Raw genomic sequence first — 19,548 nt, 5'->3', positions numbered from 1 at the left:
TCCGATACATTGCCTCTGATTACTGCCCTCATTTTTCTATCAGTCAGAAAATTTTTCATCCATGATAGAAGCTTACCTGTCACCCCTCCAATATTTTCCAGTTTCCAGAACAACCTCTTATGTGGAACTCTGTCGAAAGCCTTTTTTAGGTCCAGATAGATGCAGTCAACCCAGCCATCTCTTTCCTGTAATATCTCTGTGAGTGTGTAATACAGTGTGTTACTGTGTAAATAGTGTGTGAAAGTGTACATATTGTACTTTTAGTGAATTTTTAACAAGTAATATTGCGACAATAAACATTTATTGTGGACACATTACTGACACATGTATCACAGTTCCATGGAACTTTATGAACGTTCTACTGTATACATATTGTAAAGGACACAAATATGCATCATATACGATAAAAAAACAAATAAAACCGTATTGGAAATACATAGAACAAATAATTGAAAATATATTTGTGGCAACACCCGGTGCTTGAATGGCCCGCACGACCGTGTCTGGGCGAGTAATGCACGGGCAACCAGCCCCTGATGACATCACAGCGCACCTTGTCCACATCCCTACAGCCAAAGTAAGTGAAATTTGGTATTTATTTTTAAATAGACATGTTTAGGGAAGGGAATTTATCATTTTAAGAAGAAAATTTTTTTTGGGGGGAACACTGTATTTCATGCACACAGGGGGAATTTTACAATAAACTTGGCGCAGCATGGTGGTTAACCACTTAAATGCGCCGACCGAGTATTCTCGGTCGGCGGGAAACTGTGCCAACCAAGAAAACTCTTTTTGATTTTTCGGTACCAATTCTGAATGTGTACGAGGCTGGTTGTGTACAAAATGGACTCTTCGGACCTCCAGTGAGAGGCAGCTATCTTGGAAAAAATTCCCCGAATGCCCTAGGTCTGCTGTCTGGTTAGTACTGAATTAGCAACCATGGGTGGTACACGCGCCTCTGGCTCCCAAACACCTGTTTGATGCGGTGTTGAAAGATAACGCTCTGTCGGTGAAATTCAAACCTTATTGTTTGAAGAACATAAGGGTCATAATATTGATGAAGTTAGGCGCAATAAGGACCTAACACAAAGGTCAGATGCAAGTGATACAGCACCTATGAGAGACGATACAGCGAGCGTATCCAGTTGTAGCTCTGAGCGTCATTCTTGCAATCCAATGCTATCTACAATTTATTTAGATGATACATAGATGTATCATAGATTTGCAAGCACACAGAATGAAGAAATAGGAAGCGAAAATTTATCTGAACCTGGTGCACTGAGAGCGAAGTCGCGCTGTGTACCATGGGCTACTTCGTTGATTATTACTCACTTAAGTACCGAGTGTGTAATACAGTGTATTACTGTGTAAATAGTGTGTGAAACTGTACATTTTGTAATTTTAGTGAATTTTTAACAGGTAATATTGAGACAATAAATATTTATTGTGGACACATTGCTGACACATGTATCACAGTTCCAGGGACCATTATGAACGTTCTACTGTATACATATTGTAAAGGACACAAATATGCATCATATATGATAAAAAAAAATAAAACCACATTAGAAATACATAAAACAAATAATTGAAAATATATTTGTGGCAACACCCGGTGCTTGAATGGCCCGCGCGACCGTGTCTGGGTGATTCACGCACGGGCAACCAGGCCCTGATGACGTCACAGCGCACCTTGTCCACATCCCCACAGCCAAAGTAAGTGGAATTTGGTATTTATTTTTAAATAGACATGTTTAGGGAAGGGAATTTATCATTTTAAGAAGAAAAAGAATGTTTTGGGAACACTTTATTTCATGCGTACCGGTGGAATTTCACAATAAACTCGGCGCAGCATGGTGGTTAAACATTGAAAGATTATTAAAAGATAGTAGGCATATGGATATGGTTAACCCTTAAATGACACATGGCTATATACTATTTGACACCCACAGGTGTAGACAAAAAAAAAAAAAAAAATATTTTTTCTTCCTAACCTGTTAATTTGTGTTCACTGATCATGGGAAAAATAATAAAAAAATCGTAAGTGGCATATATTGCCCGCTATAGGGCGGGGAAGTCTGGCAAAAAACAGGTGCTGACTCAGCGTGTGTCCCAGGCGGTCTGTTGCTTGCCAACTGTCAGGCCGGAGTTGCCACAAAGAGATAATTACCTAATTATTTCAATGTCTCTGATTGATTTTTCGTAGTTTTTTTTTTTTTTTTTACTGTAATATTATTCAATAGTGTGTAGTGTGATATATTTATATAATAAAATGAGTGAATCATCGCTGTACTCAAAAATATGGTGTGTATATTGTTGATTCAATTATGTTCATCAAACAGTGAACAAATACTTTGTTGGTTATTACACTATATACACAGGTTATATATAAGTATCTGCATATTTTGTTTACCATAACTAACCACTAAGTTGCTATTATGAGTCAAAAAGTAACGAGGAGTGACCGCCATGTACCAGCCAGCCACTCACGCCCTCCCTCAACACCTCACTCGTCCACATTCTCCTCCCACCATACTGTTTTTGCTTTTATTCACTATATACAAATGCTATATATAAGTATCTACATTCGTGTTCACCATAACGAACCACAAGTTGGCGTGCTGAGTGGCAGTGGCAGCCTGCCACTGGCTGCCACTCCCTCCCTCCCTCCCTCATCTCACCTGACTTGCCACCATTCTCCACCCACCATACTGTTTTTGCTTTTATATACAGACATTATATATATAAGTATTTACATGTTTTGTTCACCATAACTGTACATCTAAGCTTGTATGGTGAGTAAAGGCACAACCAACTACGAACCACTTAGTTTGATGAAAGGGAGCAGTAGAGCAACTGAAGTGCACTTACATCGTATCAGGCTTAGATACCCATGTGCATGGGAAATAGGCTTACAGGTTCTGGAAGATGAGAGGAAATGTCAGCACTGTGGAGAAATGCCCGACAGACCACTGGAACATTATCTAACACAGTGAACAGTTACAAACCCATTAAGATTTCAACTTAGATTCAACAGAGCAGAACAACACACATGTTAAACACACATGGCAAAATCTTACTGAAGCGACCATACGAGTAATAAATACTCATACTCCGCCCAAGTAAAACAGAAACAAGCAACACTTAGTGGGCCAGCCAGAGGCTTAGGGCCCGTGCAGGAATATCCCTGCAAAAAAAAAAAAAAAAAGTAAAGGCACAAAGACATAGGACCTCACACAGTCAGCTGATGGCTGCCGCCCTCAAGGCCAGACGCACTAATATTTCTCCTCCAACAATACTGTTTGTGGTGTTATTACACTATATACACACATTATATATAAATATCTACCTGTTTTATTTACCATACTTGTACAAGTAAACTGGTATGGTGCCCAAAGACCATCGTGGTTACCAGTAAACATCATGATAAATCGTGCAGGCGACGCCACCCCCTCACCAAAATGGCGGCTCCCAACCTACTTCTCTTGCTGTTTATACTCTCTATACACACGTTATATATAAGTATCTACATTTGTGTTCACCATAGCGAGCCACTAAGCTGGTATGGTGAGTGCAGTTAATAAAAGGTGGCCACACACAGTCAGAAGACAATGCCACCACCCTCCCTCCCTCCCACAGCATTACTCCGCCCAACATGGAGCACAGCACTAAATATCACCACAATCCTGCTATTATCAGAACCCTGGTCAGTTTTATCACAATCAGGGGTCTTGTGTAATAACATCATCGCTATATAATAGCATGAACAAGTATATTATGGCATTTTTAGGCGATGCTGTGGTCACAAGCTGAACAGCAGTGCTGTGAGCTCATGCTGCGTGCATCATGCTTGGTAGCTCACTCAATACTGAGGCCCCTAACACCCAGGGATTTGGCCCACGATTTTTTAAAAAAATGGCGTCTGCTTACAAGAGCCCTGATGAAGGTTTGGTGAACCCCGTGTATCCGTGGGCCGTTTAAATCTTGCGTAGTACTCCAAAGCATCATATGATGCGATGTGCAATTTAAGGGTTAAAGCATCACCCATCACTCTGGTACAGTCAACCCTATATTTCCCAATAAATTATTAACAAGATTGCATTGAGGACTCTTCTTCCCAAATTCCACTTCATTAGGGTAATATTGACTTTAAAACTGGGATCCACTCCTGTCCAGGTCCCAGGAACCATGTGTGGGGCTCATAAGGAAATGTGAAATATTGGATGAATAAAAGGGACAATAAGAAACAAAAAATAATGTGTGCTAAGAAAAAAGGTTAATGTACAGTGACACCTCAGCTAACGAATGCCCTTATTTACGAACTTTCGGGTTACAAGCCCAATTTCTTCATAAAATCCGAATCGAGTTACGAGCCCAATTTCTTCATAAAATCCGAATCGGGTTACGAGGTTTGACTCGGGGGGGAAAAAGTGTGTTGATACGCATATGGCTAACCTAGTGTGTGGTGGCACGACGATCGCACCTCAGTTTACTAGTGCCTCCCGCCTAGTGATAATCGCCCCTGAATTCTTTGTAAAGAATTAAATTTGGGGGAGATTTTTGGATATATGAACATAAAAGTAGTTATATATCTCGCCATGGGTCCCAAGAAAGCCAGTGGTAAGGTTCAAGCCAAGAACCTTAACACATGTGAGAATGACCATAGAAGAAAACGAGTCACTATGGAAAGGTTCTTAGTGAGAAAACAAGCAGAGAGCCACAACCAGGTCCTAGTGGAATGCAGGCTAAGCGTGCCAGTGTGTGTATCCCAGAGAAGTTATCACTGAATGATGTTATAATGGAAGGGGACTTCCCTTCCAAACACTAATACCTCTCCTTCTGCCCCTCCTCACCATCTTCCATACACCAACAAAAGTCATCAGTAAAGGTAAGTAATAACTTGTACATACTTTAGTACTGAAGATTTGGGTGAATTAGGTATAAAATTTACTTTGAAGTTATTTTGGGTAGTCTGGAACGGATTAATTAAATTTACATTATTTCTTATGGGAATATTTGCTTCAGTTTACGAATATTCGGCTTACGAGCCAAGTATTCGTTTGGCTCTTAAGCCGAACGTTTAACCAGCGTTAACAAAAAACCAGCATTTCATTATATTCAACGCTAGTTTTTTATGTCATTAATGTACATGACAAATAGGGTTGGCCCCAAAATGAACCCCATGAAGTACTCCACCTACCACATTTCTTCAGATTTCTTCTTCAGATTTGTTTCCATTTAGCACAATCCATTGTTTTCTTTCCTTCAACTATTGTTTTATAAATTTTCGTATATTACCATGAATCTGTAATTTCCTTGCCAATCTTTTATGTAGTACCTTATCAAAGGCTTTAGCAAAATCCATTTATACTACATCCACCAGAAGGCCTTTGTATGAGTATCTGGTGACTGTTTCCAAAAATGTGAGCAAATTTGTTAGGCAATATCTATTTTTAACCATCACATAATAATGTTTATTAGTAAATCTAATGTTTTCTTTGACTTTCTCAGAAATTTCCATGATTACAAAGCCTGCCTTGCTGTTTACTCATGTTTAATAATTACCAGACAATGAGTATTATTTTGCTGCTTGAGATATTGAGGAAAGAGGGAAAAGTATGATTATATGAAAAAGAGCAAGTAAGATTGATTTCCTTTTTTTTCTGGGGGGAGCCCCTTTGGCTCTCCGGAGCTATCCAGGCTGATATGTATATCATTAGACTTTGGCATCAGTCAGTGTGGATGGAGTTCTAGGCCTACCGGGGACCACGAGCCAGAAACTGGCACCCCTCAGAGAGGTACAAGCAACAATGGCCTATAGAAATGCACATGTGATTTGGAGCATTCTGTGTGTGCCATTGATCAGGCCAGGCACTCAAAGAGGTAAGCGCCTCAAAACACACTCCTATTCTGGTTAAAATGACGAAAATAGACAAACGAGTGGACAGAACTTCCCTAATGAAAACAAGCAATCAAGCACAACGTTACACGAGCCCCACCACATCCCCTCCCTCCCTTCCCGGGTGGGGTAAGGGGGAGCCCCAGACCCACCACGCCGGCGATCCAACCATCAGTACTTAGGCTGATGTGATTGTGGCTCGGTCATGTGGCTCCAGCTCCAGACTCTCTCTTGTTGTGCTGTGCCTTGTTTTCATTACTGCTCTTATAGTGGCGTGCGAGCTGGGAGTAATATTCACAGGTACTCGGGCTGCATATGCTTAGGGTTTCCTTTCCCTGAGTGCCCTGTAAGTACCACCCATTGGGCTTCGGACTATCTTCCACAAGTCACCCTGGGGTCTACCTCTGTGGTCTTTTGCTGCTTGGTGGTTGACCGCCCCGATTGTTGGGGGCTTTTCCTCCTTTGTTTACCTTGGGGTAAGTGGTAGTTTTGCACTGGTGGGGCGCGGGGTACTGCACAGCTCGTTTTCACCTATTACAGCGGTCTGCTCTGTTCCTCCTGGGTCTGTTATCCTCTTGCCGGGTTTTCTTTTACTTTTTGTTTTGGCCTGGTAGAGGGGTCTGCCTTTGTGTCCCTTGCCACTGTTGTGTTAGGGTTTTGACCTCCTGTGTTCGCTGGTACCCTCTGCTTTGCCCCTGTGAGTGGATACGTCCCAGAAGTTCAGCTTTAGCAGTTTGTTTGGTAGACTTGGGTGCCGGTTAGCAGTACCCCGCCTGGGCTTACCCTTAGTGATACCAGTCTAGGGACCCTGGGGAATCCACGCGGAGGCGCACGGGGTCAGATGGATGCGATCCTGGGTCTCCTCTCGCCTTGTGCGAGTTTGAGGGTTGCTCTGTCCCCTTGTTTCAGGGCGACGCTCATTGTTTTTGCCTTCGTCATGCTGCCTGTTGGGTCGGTGACACGTTCGATCCTGAGTCCTGCAAGCACTGTTGCTTGTTTGTGACTCAATTCACTCAATTTACTGATGACATTATTCGGGTGCAGACAGCTCAGGCGTTGCATGCCAGGTATAGGTTGCTGCAACGTTCTCGATTGGTTGCTTCCCCGGATGCCCCGAGGCTTCCCCGCTTTGCTTATAGGGAACTGGACTTCGGGGTGTTGGTCGCTTTGGCCTTGGTTCAGTCTGCACCCCCCCTTGTTCTTCCCCTTCTGTGGTTCATTCTGTTCCCCCCTCCCCCTTTCCCCTTGCTTCCAGCTCTGAAGTGTTTGAGGGCTTCGGAGTCAGGGCAGGGTTTAGAGGTTTTTGAGACTGGCAGTTTCAGGGGTTGCCTCTTCCAGGGAGGCGACAGAGGCATTTGAGCCCCTTCCTCCAGTTGTAGAGTTGGGGTCTGACCAGTGGGTCTCTTCTCTTCCCACTTTTCCGGCTGTCCTAGTTATTTCTTGGGAAGCGGAGGCTTTGGAGGAGGGCTCACCCCGGGGCCTGGTTGGATTGCTGTCATAGTGGGTCTGGGGCTCTGGGGCTCCCTCTTCCCCTTTCCGTGGAGGGGAGAGCTACGCAGACATGCGGCACGACTCGTGTGACGTCCTGCTCGTTTGCTCGTTTTCATTTGGGGAGTTCTATCCACTCGTTTGCAGCCTGTTGTCTCGACTCAGAATTGAGGTGTGAGCAGCGACCACCTCCCAGATAAGTCTCTCTAGTTTTTGTCTTTGGTGATGTAGCTCCTGGGAGCCAAATTGTCCCCAGAAAACCAGTGTTGAATGTAATGAAAGGCCATTATCTGGGTGAGACCTTTCCCGGGAGGAAGACGATGATCTTTTTTTGTCGTTTTAACCAGAATAGGGGTTTGTTTTGAGGCACTTACCTTTCTGGGTGCCTGGCCCAGTCAATAGCAGACACAATGTTCCAAATCACATGCATTTCTATAGACCATTACTCCTCATGCCTCACTGAGGGGGACAGGTTTTGGCTCGTGGCCCCCGGTAGGCCTAGAACTCCATCCACACTGATGCCAAAGTCTAATGATATTCATATCAGTCTGGATAGCTCCGGGGAGCTTCCGGGTCTCTCCCAGAAAATGGAGTTTCATTACATTCAATGCTGGTTTTTTGTAATATTTAATGCCTGATACCAATTTTTTTTTTTTAGGTGCCTTGAGTGATGTAAATTCCATATATAATGACCCTCATCAGTATGATGGTGACATGGATGATACAAGTATGTCATCTCGGGCTTCTTCCAGAATATTTGATTCAGATGCAATCATTTCATTTGATCAGATTAATGCATATTATGAATCTGAATATGACAATTATCGCCCAAGTGCAATAGCCTCGGATGGCTTCGATACAGAACCATTATCTGATGTGGATTTGGATGGTATTGATGGTATTAATTTGCAAAATATTAGATCTATGTCAGAAAGTATCACAAGAAACTTTGGACAGCCAAGAAGTGAGACTGATGTGGACAGTGATGTATGATATTGGGTGAAGTCTTTAATGGAAGACTATTGTATCGAAACTACAGTATAAAAATACAAAAATGTTGATCTCTTGACAAGCATTAATGGATTATGACTGACAAATAATTAAGGACTACAGTATAAATCCAGTATACAAATGCGTGTGATTCTTGCACAAGCATGGAATGGCATAATCAAATGGACAATTTATGTGACGGTTCATCCACACAACTACAGTAAGGTAAATTACTTGGTTCATGTACATGAAAGTTTGACCTCTTGTGCAGAAATTAATGTACAATGTGTTTATACATTTTTTAACATCTTGACATTAAAATGGGGTTGGTAATCCTAAAACCCAAATGGGGAGCTGTTTTGGGGGTTTATAAAATGATGTTTATTGGGGTGAAGAAATGCAGTGTATTAGCAAATTAAATAGGAAATGACTCATGTAGCCAAGTGTTACCAATTAAACCTGGGAAATGTATTGTGTGTTTAATGTTTCGAGTTATATTAGTGTGCCTGTCAGAGCCTAAGGTTGTTAGAATGTACATTATTTTGTGAAAAAAATAATATATTAGATGTCTCTAAGCTTTAGTTCAATAGAGGGGTAATGTGATACATATATTTGTTATATATAATGCAATTTATAAATTACTGTACAATTCATGATTAATATCCTGAGAGGCAATCAAATGTTATTGCAGTGATTGATTGGAAGTGGCCAACATCAACACCCAAATCCTTCCCTTGCCATACAACCATAAGCTGTATTTACTGTATATAGTTAATTGACTTCCATGAATACATACTGTACTTTTAGGTTACTTTCCTTATCTACCAAAAATGATGATGCTAGTTGTGTTACCTTTCTGTGGGAAGCCCTACGGCTCCTTGGAGCTTATCAGGCTAATGTATGTTATATTAGACCGGGACATTAGCTATAGAGTTCAGACCTACCAGGGACCAGCACCAGAACCTGGCCCCTTTAGAGAGGTTTCAGGGAACAATGGCCCTGGATAACCCCATTGTGGTTGGGGTTTTTCTTTATCTGCCATCAACAGGGGTTAGGCACCCAGAAAGGTAGGCATAACAAAACAAACCCCACATGGTAAGAAACTAAAACAAAAAAATGAACGGAGAGGTAGAAACTCCCTACAATCCCAAGGAAACAAGCAAACAAGCAATTATCACAATTTACTGCCGCACCAGTCATCCGCGCAACCCTCCCCTTCCCGAGAGTGGGAGGGGGGCCCCCCAGACCTCACCGTGCCAGCTGCCTTCAGTTCGTAAGCTAGTGTCAACCGGGATAGACGTTTCTCTGACCTCAAATTCCTGGGCAGTGTTTGCCTTGTATGGCGTTCTCTGCTGTCTTTGTGTGGTGTGCGGTGGCCAGGAGTACCTCATCAGTGCCGGGGCTGCATGCTTCTAGGGGCTTCCTTCCCTAGGCACCCTGTGAGTACTGCCCCTGCGTGTCAGGGTTATCTTCCCTGGGGCGTTCGGGAACCGCTCCTGTAGGGGTTCTTGCTGCTCGGCATTTGCCTCGCCCTTGGGGCCAGCTGGGGATTGGGGCCCTTGTTTGACCTTGGGTAGGGAGTGGTGCTGTGCTGGTTAGGGCATCAAGGTGTTGTGCGATCTGCCACCTAAGCGGCGACCGGTTCCTGTTGTCTTTGAGGACAGTGTACTTTTGCAGTGTTTTCTTTGCTTTTGTTTTTGTTTGCCTGATGGAGGTTCTGCCTAGTGGGACTATAGTTCCCCTGATACTGTTTTGGTGGCCCTCTGTTAGGCCCTCGCACTTGTATATATCCCAGGGGTTTCAGTGTTATCATCTACCCCTTGTTTGTTTGGGTTTCTTAACTGGTTAACAACACCTTGCCCTGGCTTCCCATAGTTGTTACCCTACGGGCCCTGAAAACCCCTGTCGGGGCTCGGTGAACCCATGGATGCGTCTTCAGAGTTCTAGCCTGCCTTGTGTGGGTTTGAAGGTTATTGTGTGCCCTTGTCTCAGGGTGACAGTCACCTGTTTTGCCTCCATCAGGCTGCCTGTTGGGTCAACGACACCTTTGACCCGGAGTCTTGCGAGTCGTGTTCTCTGCTTGTGCTCCAGTTTTACTCTGAGGATATTCCTGTTAGGGTACAGGCAGCATCAGCGTTGCATGTTAGGTTTAGGTTACTGCAACGCGCTAGGTTGGTTTCCCACCCGGATGCCCCGAGGCTGCCCCGTTTAGGTTTTAGGGACCCGGACCTGGGGGCATTAGTCTCTTCGGCTTTGACTCCTTCTGCGCTCCCTGGTCCTTCCTCTGTGGTTCATCCTGCACCAACCCCCCAACCCCCCGTGTCCGGCTCCAAAACGTCTGAGGGTTTCGGCTTCGGCACAGGGTTTAGTTGGTAATGAGGCTTGGGCTGCCCCATTCGGGTCAGGGACGGAGGCAATTGAGCCGGTTCCTCCTGCCGAGGCTACTGGGTCCCACCAGCAGACCCCTTTCTTGTCTGCCTTTTCCCTGGACTTTGCCTTTTCTTCAGGGGTAGAGGGTTTGGAGGACGGCTCTGCCCAGGGTCCCGACGTGGGGAATCCTGGGGCTGAGGAGGAGAAGTCAACCTGGGGGCCTTGGGGTCCCCTTTGACCCTGCTTGGGTGCTTTTGCCTTCCTCGTGGGGCTTACTGTCGCAGGGGGGTTATCTTGAGGTTATCTTGAGATGATTTCGGGGCTTTTTAGTGTCCCCGCGGCCCGGTCCTCGACCAGGCCTCCACCCCCAGAAGTAGCCTGTGACAGCTGACTAACACCCAGGTACCTATTTTACTGGTAGGTAACAGGGGCATAGGGTGAAAGAAACTCTGCCCATTGTTTTTTGCCGGTGCCTGGGATCGAACCCGAGACCACAGGATCACAAGTCCAGCGTGCTGTCCGCTCGGCCGACCGGCGACCGGGGAGGGGATTTCTTACCCCCCCTTCCCTGTATGAGTATAATTTAAGTTCTGCTCCTCCCTGGGTTCGGTTCCGGGCTCCTTTGGGTACGTCGGCTCCGTCTTTCCAGAGGTTTTCTACTTCCCTTATCTCCGTGAAGGTGGCGCAGGAGGCTCTTGCTACATACCTCTTGCGAGACCCGGGTTATGGCTCTGCGATGGATCCGTCCTCGTCCGAGTTCTGTTCTTCTACCCACTTTTGGGTGCATTTGGAGGTTCCAAAGTCTTCCTGGCTGGCAGGCTGCCCTTTCTTTTTGTTGGGGGCATGGTATGGGTTCTGTTGGCCCCGCACGCTTGATTGGCGTGAAACTTTTAATTTTATGCAGGTTTACCTGGGGGGCGAGTTTGAGCACCTTAATGCGAGCCTGTTCGCTCCCGTGCTTTCTCGGGATGTTGGCCTTTTCCAGCTTCACGTGCAGGTTCCTCTTCTTTTGGCTTCGTTGGTTGCGGAAGATTTGCACGTTCGTGGACATTTGGCTTCGGTCTTGCGTTTCTTTTCCCTTCTCGAGCTGTCTTCTGCTTGGCTTGTGGAGGATGTGGGAGCATTGAGTGAAGGGCCTTCGTCTGGGGCGCTGACTTCGGCAGCTAGGGCATCGGCTGCACTGTTGAAGCTCTTCGCGCCCATCCTGAAGGAAGCGGTGTCTCTGTTTTTTGCTTCTCGCCTCGCGTGCTGTCAGGCTATGCTCGCCCTCTCTTTGGAATCCGCTTGGGCTCTGGCTCTTAGGTTTTCATCCCCGTTGTCCGTTGCTGTTTGCAGAGACTGCGGTCTCTTGGTTTCTGCAAGTGGCTTCGTCTAGTTGTCGTCCTATGGTGGACTTGTCGATTCTCCTAGGCGGTTGTTCTCGGCAGTCTCGGAGGGGTCGTGCCAGGGTTCCGGGTTGCGCGGTCGAGGTGGGCCATTGGTCCCAGTTTCTGAGCCGATGTTCCCTTCGGGGCCAGCGTCGTCTGATCAGCGTGGTGATCGCCCTGTTCGACGTTTGGGTTCTCGTAAGGGGCGTCAGCCCTTTTGCGGTTAGCCCTGTTGACGGGGCAATGGTGGGGAGGCTCGCTCTGTTTGCCCATGCTTGGTCCCACGATTTGTGGGCCTTTTGGGTCATGTCATCCGGCCTGCGGTGGTGGTGGGCGACCCGTCCTCTTTTGGGGGGTTTGGGTGCTAACATGGCAGGTTTCTTTTCCTGCGCTTCAAGTCATCTTGGAGTGGGTGCGCTTGGGCGTGGTTGAAACGACTCCGTTTCTTGGGTTGGTTTCCTGTCTGTTTCCAGTGCCGAAACAGGACTGTGTGGATCTGAGGTTCATTCTGGACTTGACCCATCTGAACCCCTGGATTCCTTGCCCCTCCTTTTGGATGACTACTCTATCTCAGGTCCAGCTTCTGTTGGAGCCAAGTGCCTGGATGGTGTCCCTGGACCTCAAGGACGCTTATTGGCATGTTCCTATTCATCCGGGGTTCAGGGACTGGTTAGGTTTCGTGGTGGGGCGTCACGTTTACCGCTTTCGCTGCCTAACTTTTGGCTTGAATCTGGCACCTCGCATTTTCATGTGTCTGACCCGGGTTGTGGAGACCCGTCTGCGTCTAATAGGGATTCAGGTTTTGGCCTATCTCGACGACTAGCTGGTGTGGGCTCCCAGTTGGTCAGCTTGTCTGCTCGCCAGGGATATAGTTCTTTCCCAACTTGCCAGGTTCGGGTTCTTGGTGAACTGGAGGAAGTCCCATCTGGTTCTGTCCCAGGTTCGGACCTGGCTGGATCTTGTTTGGGATTCTCAGACCGCTTCCTTGTCTCTCCCTCCAGAGGCGTTGCTGCGGCTGCGGGCCCGCCGTCGGCTGTTTCTGAGGGGGTCCCAGGTCACTCGGCGGTTGCTCGAGCGGTTGTGCGGGAGTCTGAACTTTGCCGTGCTAGTCTACCTGCCTGGTCGGGTTTGGCTTCGGCGACTGTTTTGGTTCCTTCGGGGACGTCCCTTCCGTCTCGCTCGCAATTGTTGGGTTCGTACTCCGAGGGCCTTGTGTCGGTCGCTGCGTCACCGGTTTCCTCTTCGAGGTTTTCAGGGTTCAGTGCCTTGGCGCCTTCCTGAGCCTTCACTCGATGTGTTCATGGACGCGTCGTCTCTCAGCTGGTGCTTTGTGACCAGTGCTAACCAGGCCGGCCAGGGACGGTAGGCCGTCCTTCCGTCAGGCTCACAACACGGTTCGGGAGTTTGCAACAGCCTGGTTCATGCTTCGGAGGGTTCAGGTCGCTCGGAGATCGACCATTCGCCTCCATTTGGACTGTTCTCTGGTGGTTCATTGTCTGAACCGCGGGGGTTCTCTTCAGTCCTTGGCTCTTTGGGGTTGGTTCCTTTGAGTGGTTCATCTGCTGGATTCTCGGGGTTTGGCTCTCCGTGCGGTTCATGTCCGGGGAGTGTCCAACGTCCTGGCGGACGGCCTGTCTCGCTTCATTCCCCTGTCCAAGGAATGGACGGTCGACGACGACTCGTTTTGTTGGATCTGCCAGATGTACGGTCTCCCAGACGTAGACCTCTTCGCGTCGGTGTGGTCTCTGCAACTCCCAATCTATGTGACACCCTTCCCGACTGCGAGGCGTTCGCAGTGGATGCCTTTCAGCAGGACTGGTCGAGGTGGGGTTACCTGTACCTCTTCCCCCCCCCCGGCCCAGCTGTTGCTTTGGTTGGAGACCTTCCCAGGGAAAGTAGTCCTTGTGACCCCTTGGGGGTCACAAGGTTGCGCCCAGCCTAGGTTTCCAGTGCTATTGGCTCGGTGTCCGAACCCGGGACGTTTCCCGCGGCTCCGCCTATTTCAGCAGGTCGGCCCGGTCCGGTACAGGGCTGGTTCGAGCTTCTCCTTTGCTCTTCACGTCTAGTCTTTTTGATGCGGGTGTATCACCATTTCTATGGTGATCAGGTGGCTTCGTTGATGGTGTCCCACCTGAGAGCTTCGTCTCGGTGACAGTATGAAGTTTCCTGGCGTTCTTTTCACCATTTTCTTTCTCTTCGTAGGTTGTCTTATCTTTCAGATCAGGTTGTCTTGTCCTCTCTTGGCTTTTTCAGGACCATCATTTGATGTCTAATACTGTCGCCTCGTATCGTGTAGTGCTGGTGGAGCCACTCAAGCTAGCGTTCGGGGTGGACATCACATCCACCCCATTCCATAAGCTTTCTCGTGCTATGTTTCACCTCCGGCCTGCTCATGCGCCGCCTGAACCGTCCTGGTCCTTGGACAGGGTGCTCTCCCATCTTTCCTCTCCACGGTTTGTGGTGGCCCCTTCGGTTCCAGATTGTTTTTCCAAGATTTTGTTTTTGTTGGCATTGGCCTCTGGGGACCGGGTAGGGGAGCTTCATGCTCTTCTCTGGCGCAGGGGTTTCTGCTCTTTTGGTCCTTGGGGTAGGTTTGTCCATTTGCAACCTTCTCCATCTTTTCTGGCGAAGAACGAGACGGCTGCTTTCCAGAGGGGTCCGTGGGTCATTGATGCTTGATTGATTCGGCCGGGGGTGCATCATGTGTTGTGTCCGGTTGCGGCTCTTCGCCGTTATCTGCACGCCTCAGCTGGGGTGGCTGGGGATGCGCTTTGGGTTGATCCGGTTTTCCTCATTCCCTGTTCCAGGGCTTGGGTCTCTCAGGTTGTCTGCAGGGTTATTAAGTCTAGCCAGCCTGCGGTCTATCCTCGTGCCCATGACGTCCGGAAGTTTACAGCTTTGGCTGCCGTGTTTGGTAACGTGTCTTGGGCTCGTATTCGGGCGCGTGGATTTTGGAAGTCGAACAGGGTCCTGACTGCCCGTTATTTGGTGAACGTACCTATTCCTTGGCGTTCTTGTGTTGCTCTGGGGGGTAGGTTGCAGCCAGTTGTCTCGACTTCACGTTGAGGAGTTTGTGGCCACTGCTTCCAGGGTAAGTCCCTATTTTACTTCTCTTTGGGTATGTAGCTCCAAGGAGCCGTAGGGGCTCCCTACAGAAAACCAGCGTTGAATGTAATGAAATGCCATTTTCTGGGTGAGCCCCCAGAGGTTCCCTGGCTACCCTCCCTCCCATCCGGTCGGCGGGTTTTTTTTCGCGTTGGTCGAAGTCTAGTTTCTGAACTGAAGGCAGCCGGCGTGGTGAGGTCCGGGGCCCCTCCTCCCCCTCTCGGGGAGGGGAGAGGAGGGCTGCGCAGATGACCGGTGCAGCAGTAAATTGTGATAATTGCTTGTTTCCATGAGATTGAAAGGAGTTCATACCTCTGTTCAGTTTTTTGTTTGTTTCTTACCATGTTTGTTTTGTTATGCCTACCTTTCTGGGTGCCTAACCCCGGTCAATGGCAGATAAGGAAAACCCCCCAACCACAATGGGGTTTTCCAGGGCCATTGCTCCTTGAAACCTCTCTGAAGGGGCCAGGTTCTGGCGCTGGTCCCTGGTAGGTCTGAACTCCATAGCTAATGTCCCGGTCTAATATAACATACATTAACCCTAGCTCCAGGGAGCCTCCAGGGCTCACCCAGAAAATGGCGTTTCATTACATTCAATGCTGGTTTTTTGTCACTTTTGCTATGATTATACAAAAAAAATTTGAAATTTAGTCAGTCCCATTTTAAGTTTCATACTGTACAGCTACAAATACTTTATACCTAAACATTTCCTTCATGATCTGATAATAGGATTCTGCTGCAAAGCTATGCTAAATTTTTATATTCGTGATTTGCTGTACACTGTGTATAAATAGTTTTTGTGATAAATAATTCTACATGTTTGTGGTATGAAAGAGACTTATGTTCATTCTGCAAAGAACTTTTAGAATAGTAATAGACATTGTTAATTGGCTAAGAAAACAAGGTTCTTAACCACTGCACTGCTCTGCATTAAAATATAACACCCCCGTGGTGTGCCGAAAATAAATTCTTAAAAAAAATTATTTTATCTTCTATTGTTAAAATTCACTCTCTGATCACTAAAAAAATATTGCATGTGACATACTTTAACCGTGATGGAGCTGGGAAGGTGATCAAATTATAGGCGCTGAGCGACGGAGCACTCAAGGTCACTCAGCCTCGCCACCCCATGGGGTGGCAGTTGGCACGAATATAATGTTTCAAAATTATTTTGATGTTTCTCATTTGTTTCTTCTTTGTTTTTTGCTGTTATATTATTAAAAAAGTGTAATTTATGGAATTTATATAGTTCAGTGTGTGGAACATCTATATTCTCAAAATTATGGGGCTCATACATGTGATCTATTATATTCTACAATTAATCAAACAGTGTTTTTACTGTTATTACAATATATACACACATTGTATATACCTATCTACATATGTGTGCTCACCATAACAAACCACTAAGTTGGTATGGTGAGACCAAAAAACAAGAGTCAACAGTTAGCAGTCTCCGTGGTGTAGTGGTAAGACACTCGCCTGGCGTTCCGCGAGCGCTATGTCATGGGTTCGTATCCTGGCCGGGGAGGATTTACTGGGCGCAATTCCTTAACTGTAGCCTCTGTTTAACGCAACAGTAAAATGTGTACTTGGATGAAAAAACGATTCTTCGCGGCAGGGGATCGTATTCCAGGGACCTGCCCGAAACGCTACGCGTACTAGTGGCTGTACAAGAATGTAACAACTCTTGTATATATCTCAAAAAAAAAAAAAAAAAAAAAAAAAAAAAAAAAGTGGGCTGCCACACCCAACCAGCTCTCCCTCTGTCACTCCTTCAACACCTAACTCGCCAACATTACTCTTCATAAAATACCGTTTGTGGTTTTATTACACTATATACACACATTATATATAAGCTTCTACATATTTTATTCACCATAACTATACAAATAAGCTGGTATGGTGTCCAAACAGCATAGTGGTGACCATACACTTGTCATGCAGTGTATTGGCTGCCATACAAGTTACACAGCAGCCAGATGCTACCTTCCTCACCAAAATGGCTTCTCACAACATACTCCTTTTGCTGTTATTACTTTCTATACACACGCTTTATATATATAAATATCTACATATTTTATTCACGATAACTGTACAGCTAAGCTGGTAAGGTGTCCAAACAACATAGTGGCAACAAAACACTGCATGAGAAGTCACAATGCATCCAGCAGACGATGCTGGGTACCTCCCTCCTTCCCTCCCTTCCTCACCATGATTACTCCTCCCACCATACTACGCACATCTCTAATTTTCACCACAATCCTGCCATTATCAGAATCCTGGTCACTAAATCCTGCAAATGAATAATTTTCCACAAGTTTATTTTGTAAAGGATCACGAGAAGTTGTTTGAAGATTTGTAGATGGACGAAATAATGGCAGTGTGCTGTTGCTAGTGTTGTGAACATCTTGATCTGCATTGATTCACTGATATCGAACATTGTACAAAGTCTTTATCACAGTCAGGCTCTTCTATAATACTATCATGGCTAAATAATACCAGTTACATATATATTTTTACATTTTTAGGTGATGTTGTGGTCAGAAGTTGAACAGCAGTGCTGTTAGCTCATGCTGAATGTGCCAGCCTAGGTTGCTCACTCAGTACTAAGGCTCTCACACCCGGGAATGTTGCCCACTTTTTTTTTTTTTTTTTTTTTAAGTGGCGTCTGTTTACGAGAGCCCTGAGGAAGCTCATGTAAACCCTGGGTTTACGCTATACCTACGAGAGCCTCAAGGTTTGTTGCGCACCACCCATCGAGAGCCTCTCGCGCGTTGCGCAGTGCAGTGGTTAAATCTTTGGAATTTAAATTGATATACATGAGAAATTTTCTTATTTACTCAGTTGAGGAGGAAGCTAGCACTAAGAATTGAGCAATCACAGGCATGATTAGGAGAATTCTTTTTAAATATTTTCTGCAACATTTTGTCATGAAAAAGGGCTACAGGATATTAAACTATAATTATATGTAACAAGTGATAATACAAAATTCTAAAAATTGGAAATGTGATTACACACACACAACTTGAAAATAGTGTGTCCTCACTTGAACGAACTATATTGGGCGAGGCTGATTCGTTTCACCGCGGAATTCGTTCTACCTGTCGGTCCCAGGTTGTCCCTCCTCTCCATATGAAAATAAGAGGTCCTACATCCACTACCTGTATCAACAAAACAAAAATCACAGAAAATCTATTTATTATGTGTTTATCATTTTGAACATGGCACATGGTAGAACAATAATTGGTAAACAATTCCATTTCAGAATCATAACTGTGACTATTATTGGTGGCCGCAAATATGATGTAATGATCAGGATTCCCATGAGTCATTCATATCAGTCTTGAAATAAATATTCATAAAAAAATTCATTTATTAGGAATTCTTCATTTTCACTGTGGCATTTGACTACCCTTACAAACAATTTAGAATGAAAGTGCTACATATATGAGCATTATTGAATCTCATCAAGCAAAATCTTAATTTTCTCAACAAACTGACAGTTGGTGGGCTGCCAATGGTAGGGGAAGGGGGTTGTGGCTGGCCGCTGGTAGTCGGGTGCAGGAGGGGAATGGGGTTTGTAGCATGTTGGCAGTAGGGTGGGGGGAGCAGCAACCAGACTTGCATGCCTTGGGCCAGACCAGGCCTCGGGCCAGACCAGGTCTCGGGCCAGAGCAGGCCTCGGGCCAGAGCAGGCCTCGGGCCAGACCAGGTCTCGGGCCAGAGCAGGCCTCGGGCCAGACCAGGCCTCAGGCCAGATCTCAGACCAGGCCAGATCTCAGACCAGGCCAGATAAGGCCTCAGACTAGACCAGGTCTCAGGTCAGACCTCAGACCATACCAGACCAGGCCAGATAAGGTCTCTGGCTAGACCTGAGACCAGGCCTCAGGCCAGGCCTCAGGCCAGACCTTGGACCCAGACTTGATGTTGACTGCATAGAAGCTAGCGGTCTCCTTACCCCCCATCCTCCTCCCAATACATCCCCTCACCACTGACACTGCCATTTATTATGAATTCTTCATTTTGACTAAGGAATATGATAGTGATGTGTTACAAACCACTGAAATGTTAAAATTTTCTCTCCTAATTTTGTGAAAAGCAGCAAGTGTGTTATTATCGAGGCACCTCGATAATAACACCTCGAGTCTGGCACCTCGATACTAAAGTATCGAGGTGCCAGACCTGGTGGACGTGCCTCCACTCACCCTCCTTCCCTGACGCTTTTCCACTCCCTCTAATACATTTCCTCATCACCGATACCACCATTTATTATGAATTTTTCATTTTGACTATGGAATATGATAGTGATGTGTTACAAACAATTGA

The 19,548-nt window shown here is 46.2% G+C and overlaps 1 protein-coding gene across 7 annotated transcripts in view; it reads left to right on the top strand.

The window, feature by feature from the left end:
• LOC123759646 (adenylate cyclase type 1) overlaps positions 1–18,617 on the top strand; it is a gene marked incomplete at its 5' end in the record, with an annotated part of 300,312 nt that extends 281,695 nt beyond the window's left edge. For all 7 annotated transcript variants that reach the window (XM_069317785.1, XM_069317786.1, XM_069317792.1 and 4 more), the window contains 1 exon segment: positions 8,046–18,617. In XM_069317785.1, the coding sequence (XP_069173886.1) occupies positions 8,046–8,380 (335 nt within the window).
• Positions 18,618–19,548: the final 931 nt, after the last annotated feature.

The sequence above is a fragment of the Procambarus clarkii genome, chromosome 8, assembly GCF_040958095.1.
Source record: "Procambarus clarkii isolate CNS0578487 chromosome 8, FALCON_Pclarkii_2.0, whole genome shotgun sequence".
Classification (NCBI taxonomy): domain Eukaryota; kingdom Metazoa; phylum Arthropoda; class Malacostraca; order Decapoda; family Cambaridae; genus Procambarus; species Procambarus clarkii.
This window is presented reverse-complemented; position numbering and strand designations above follow the sequence as displayed.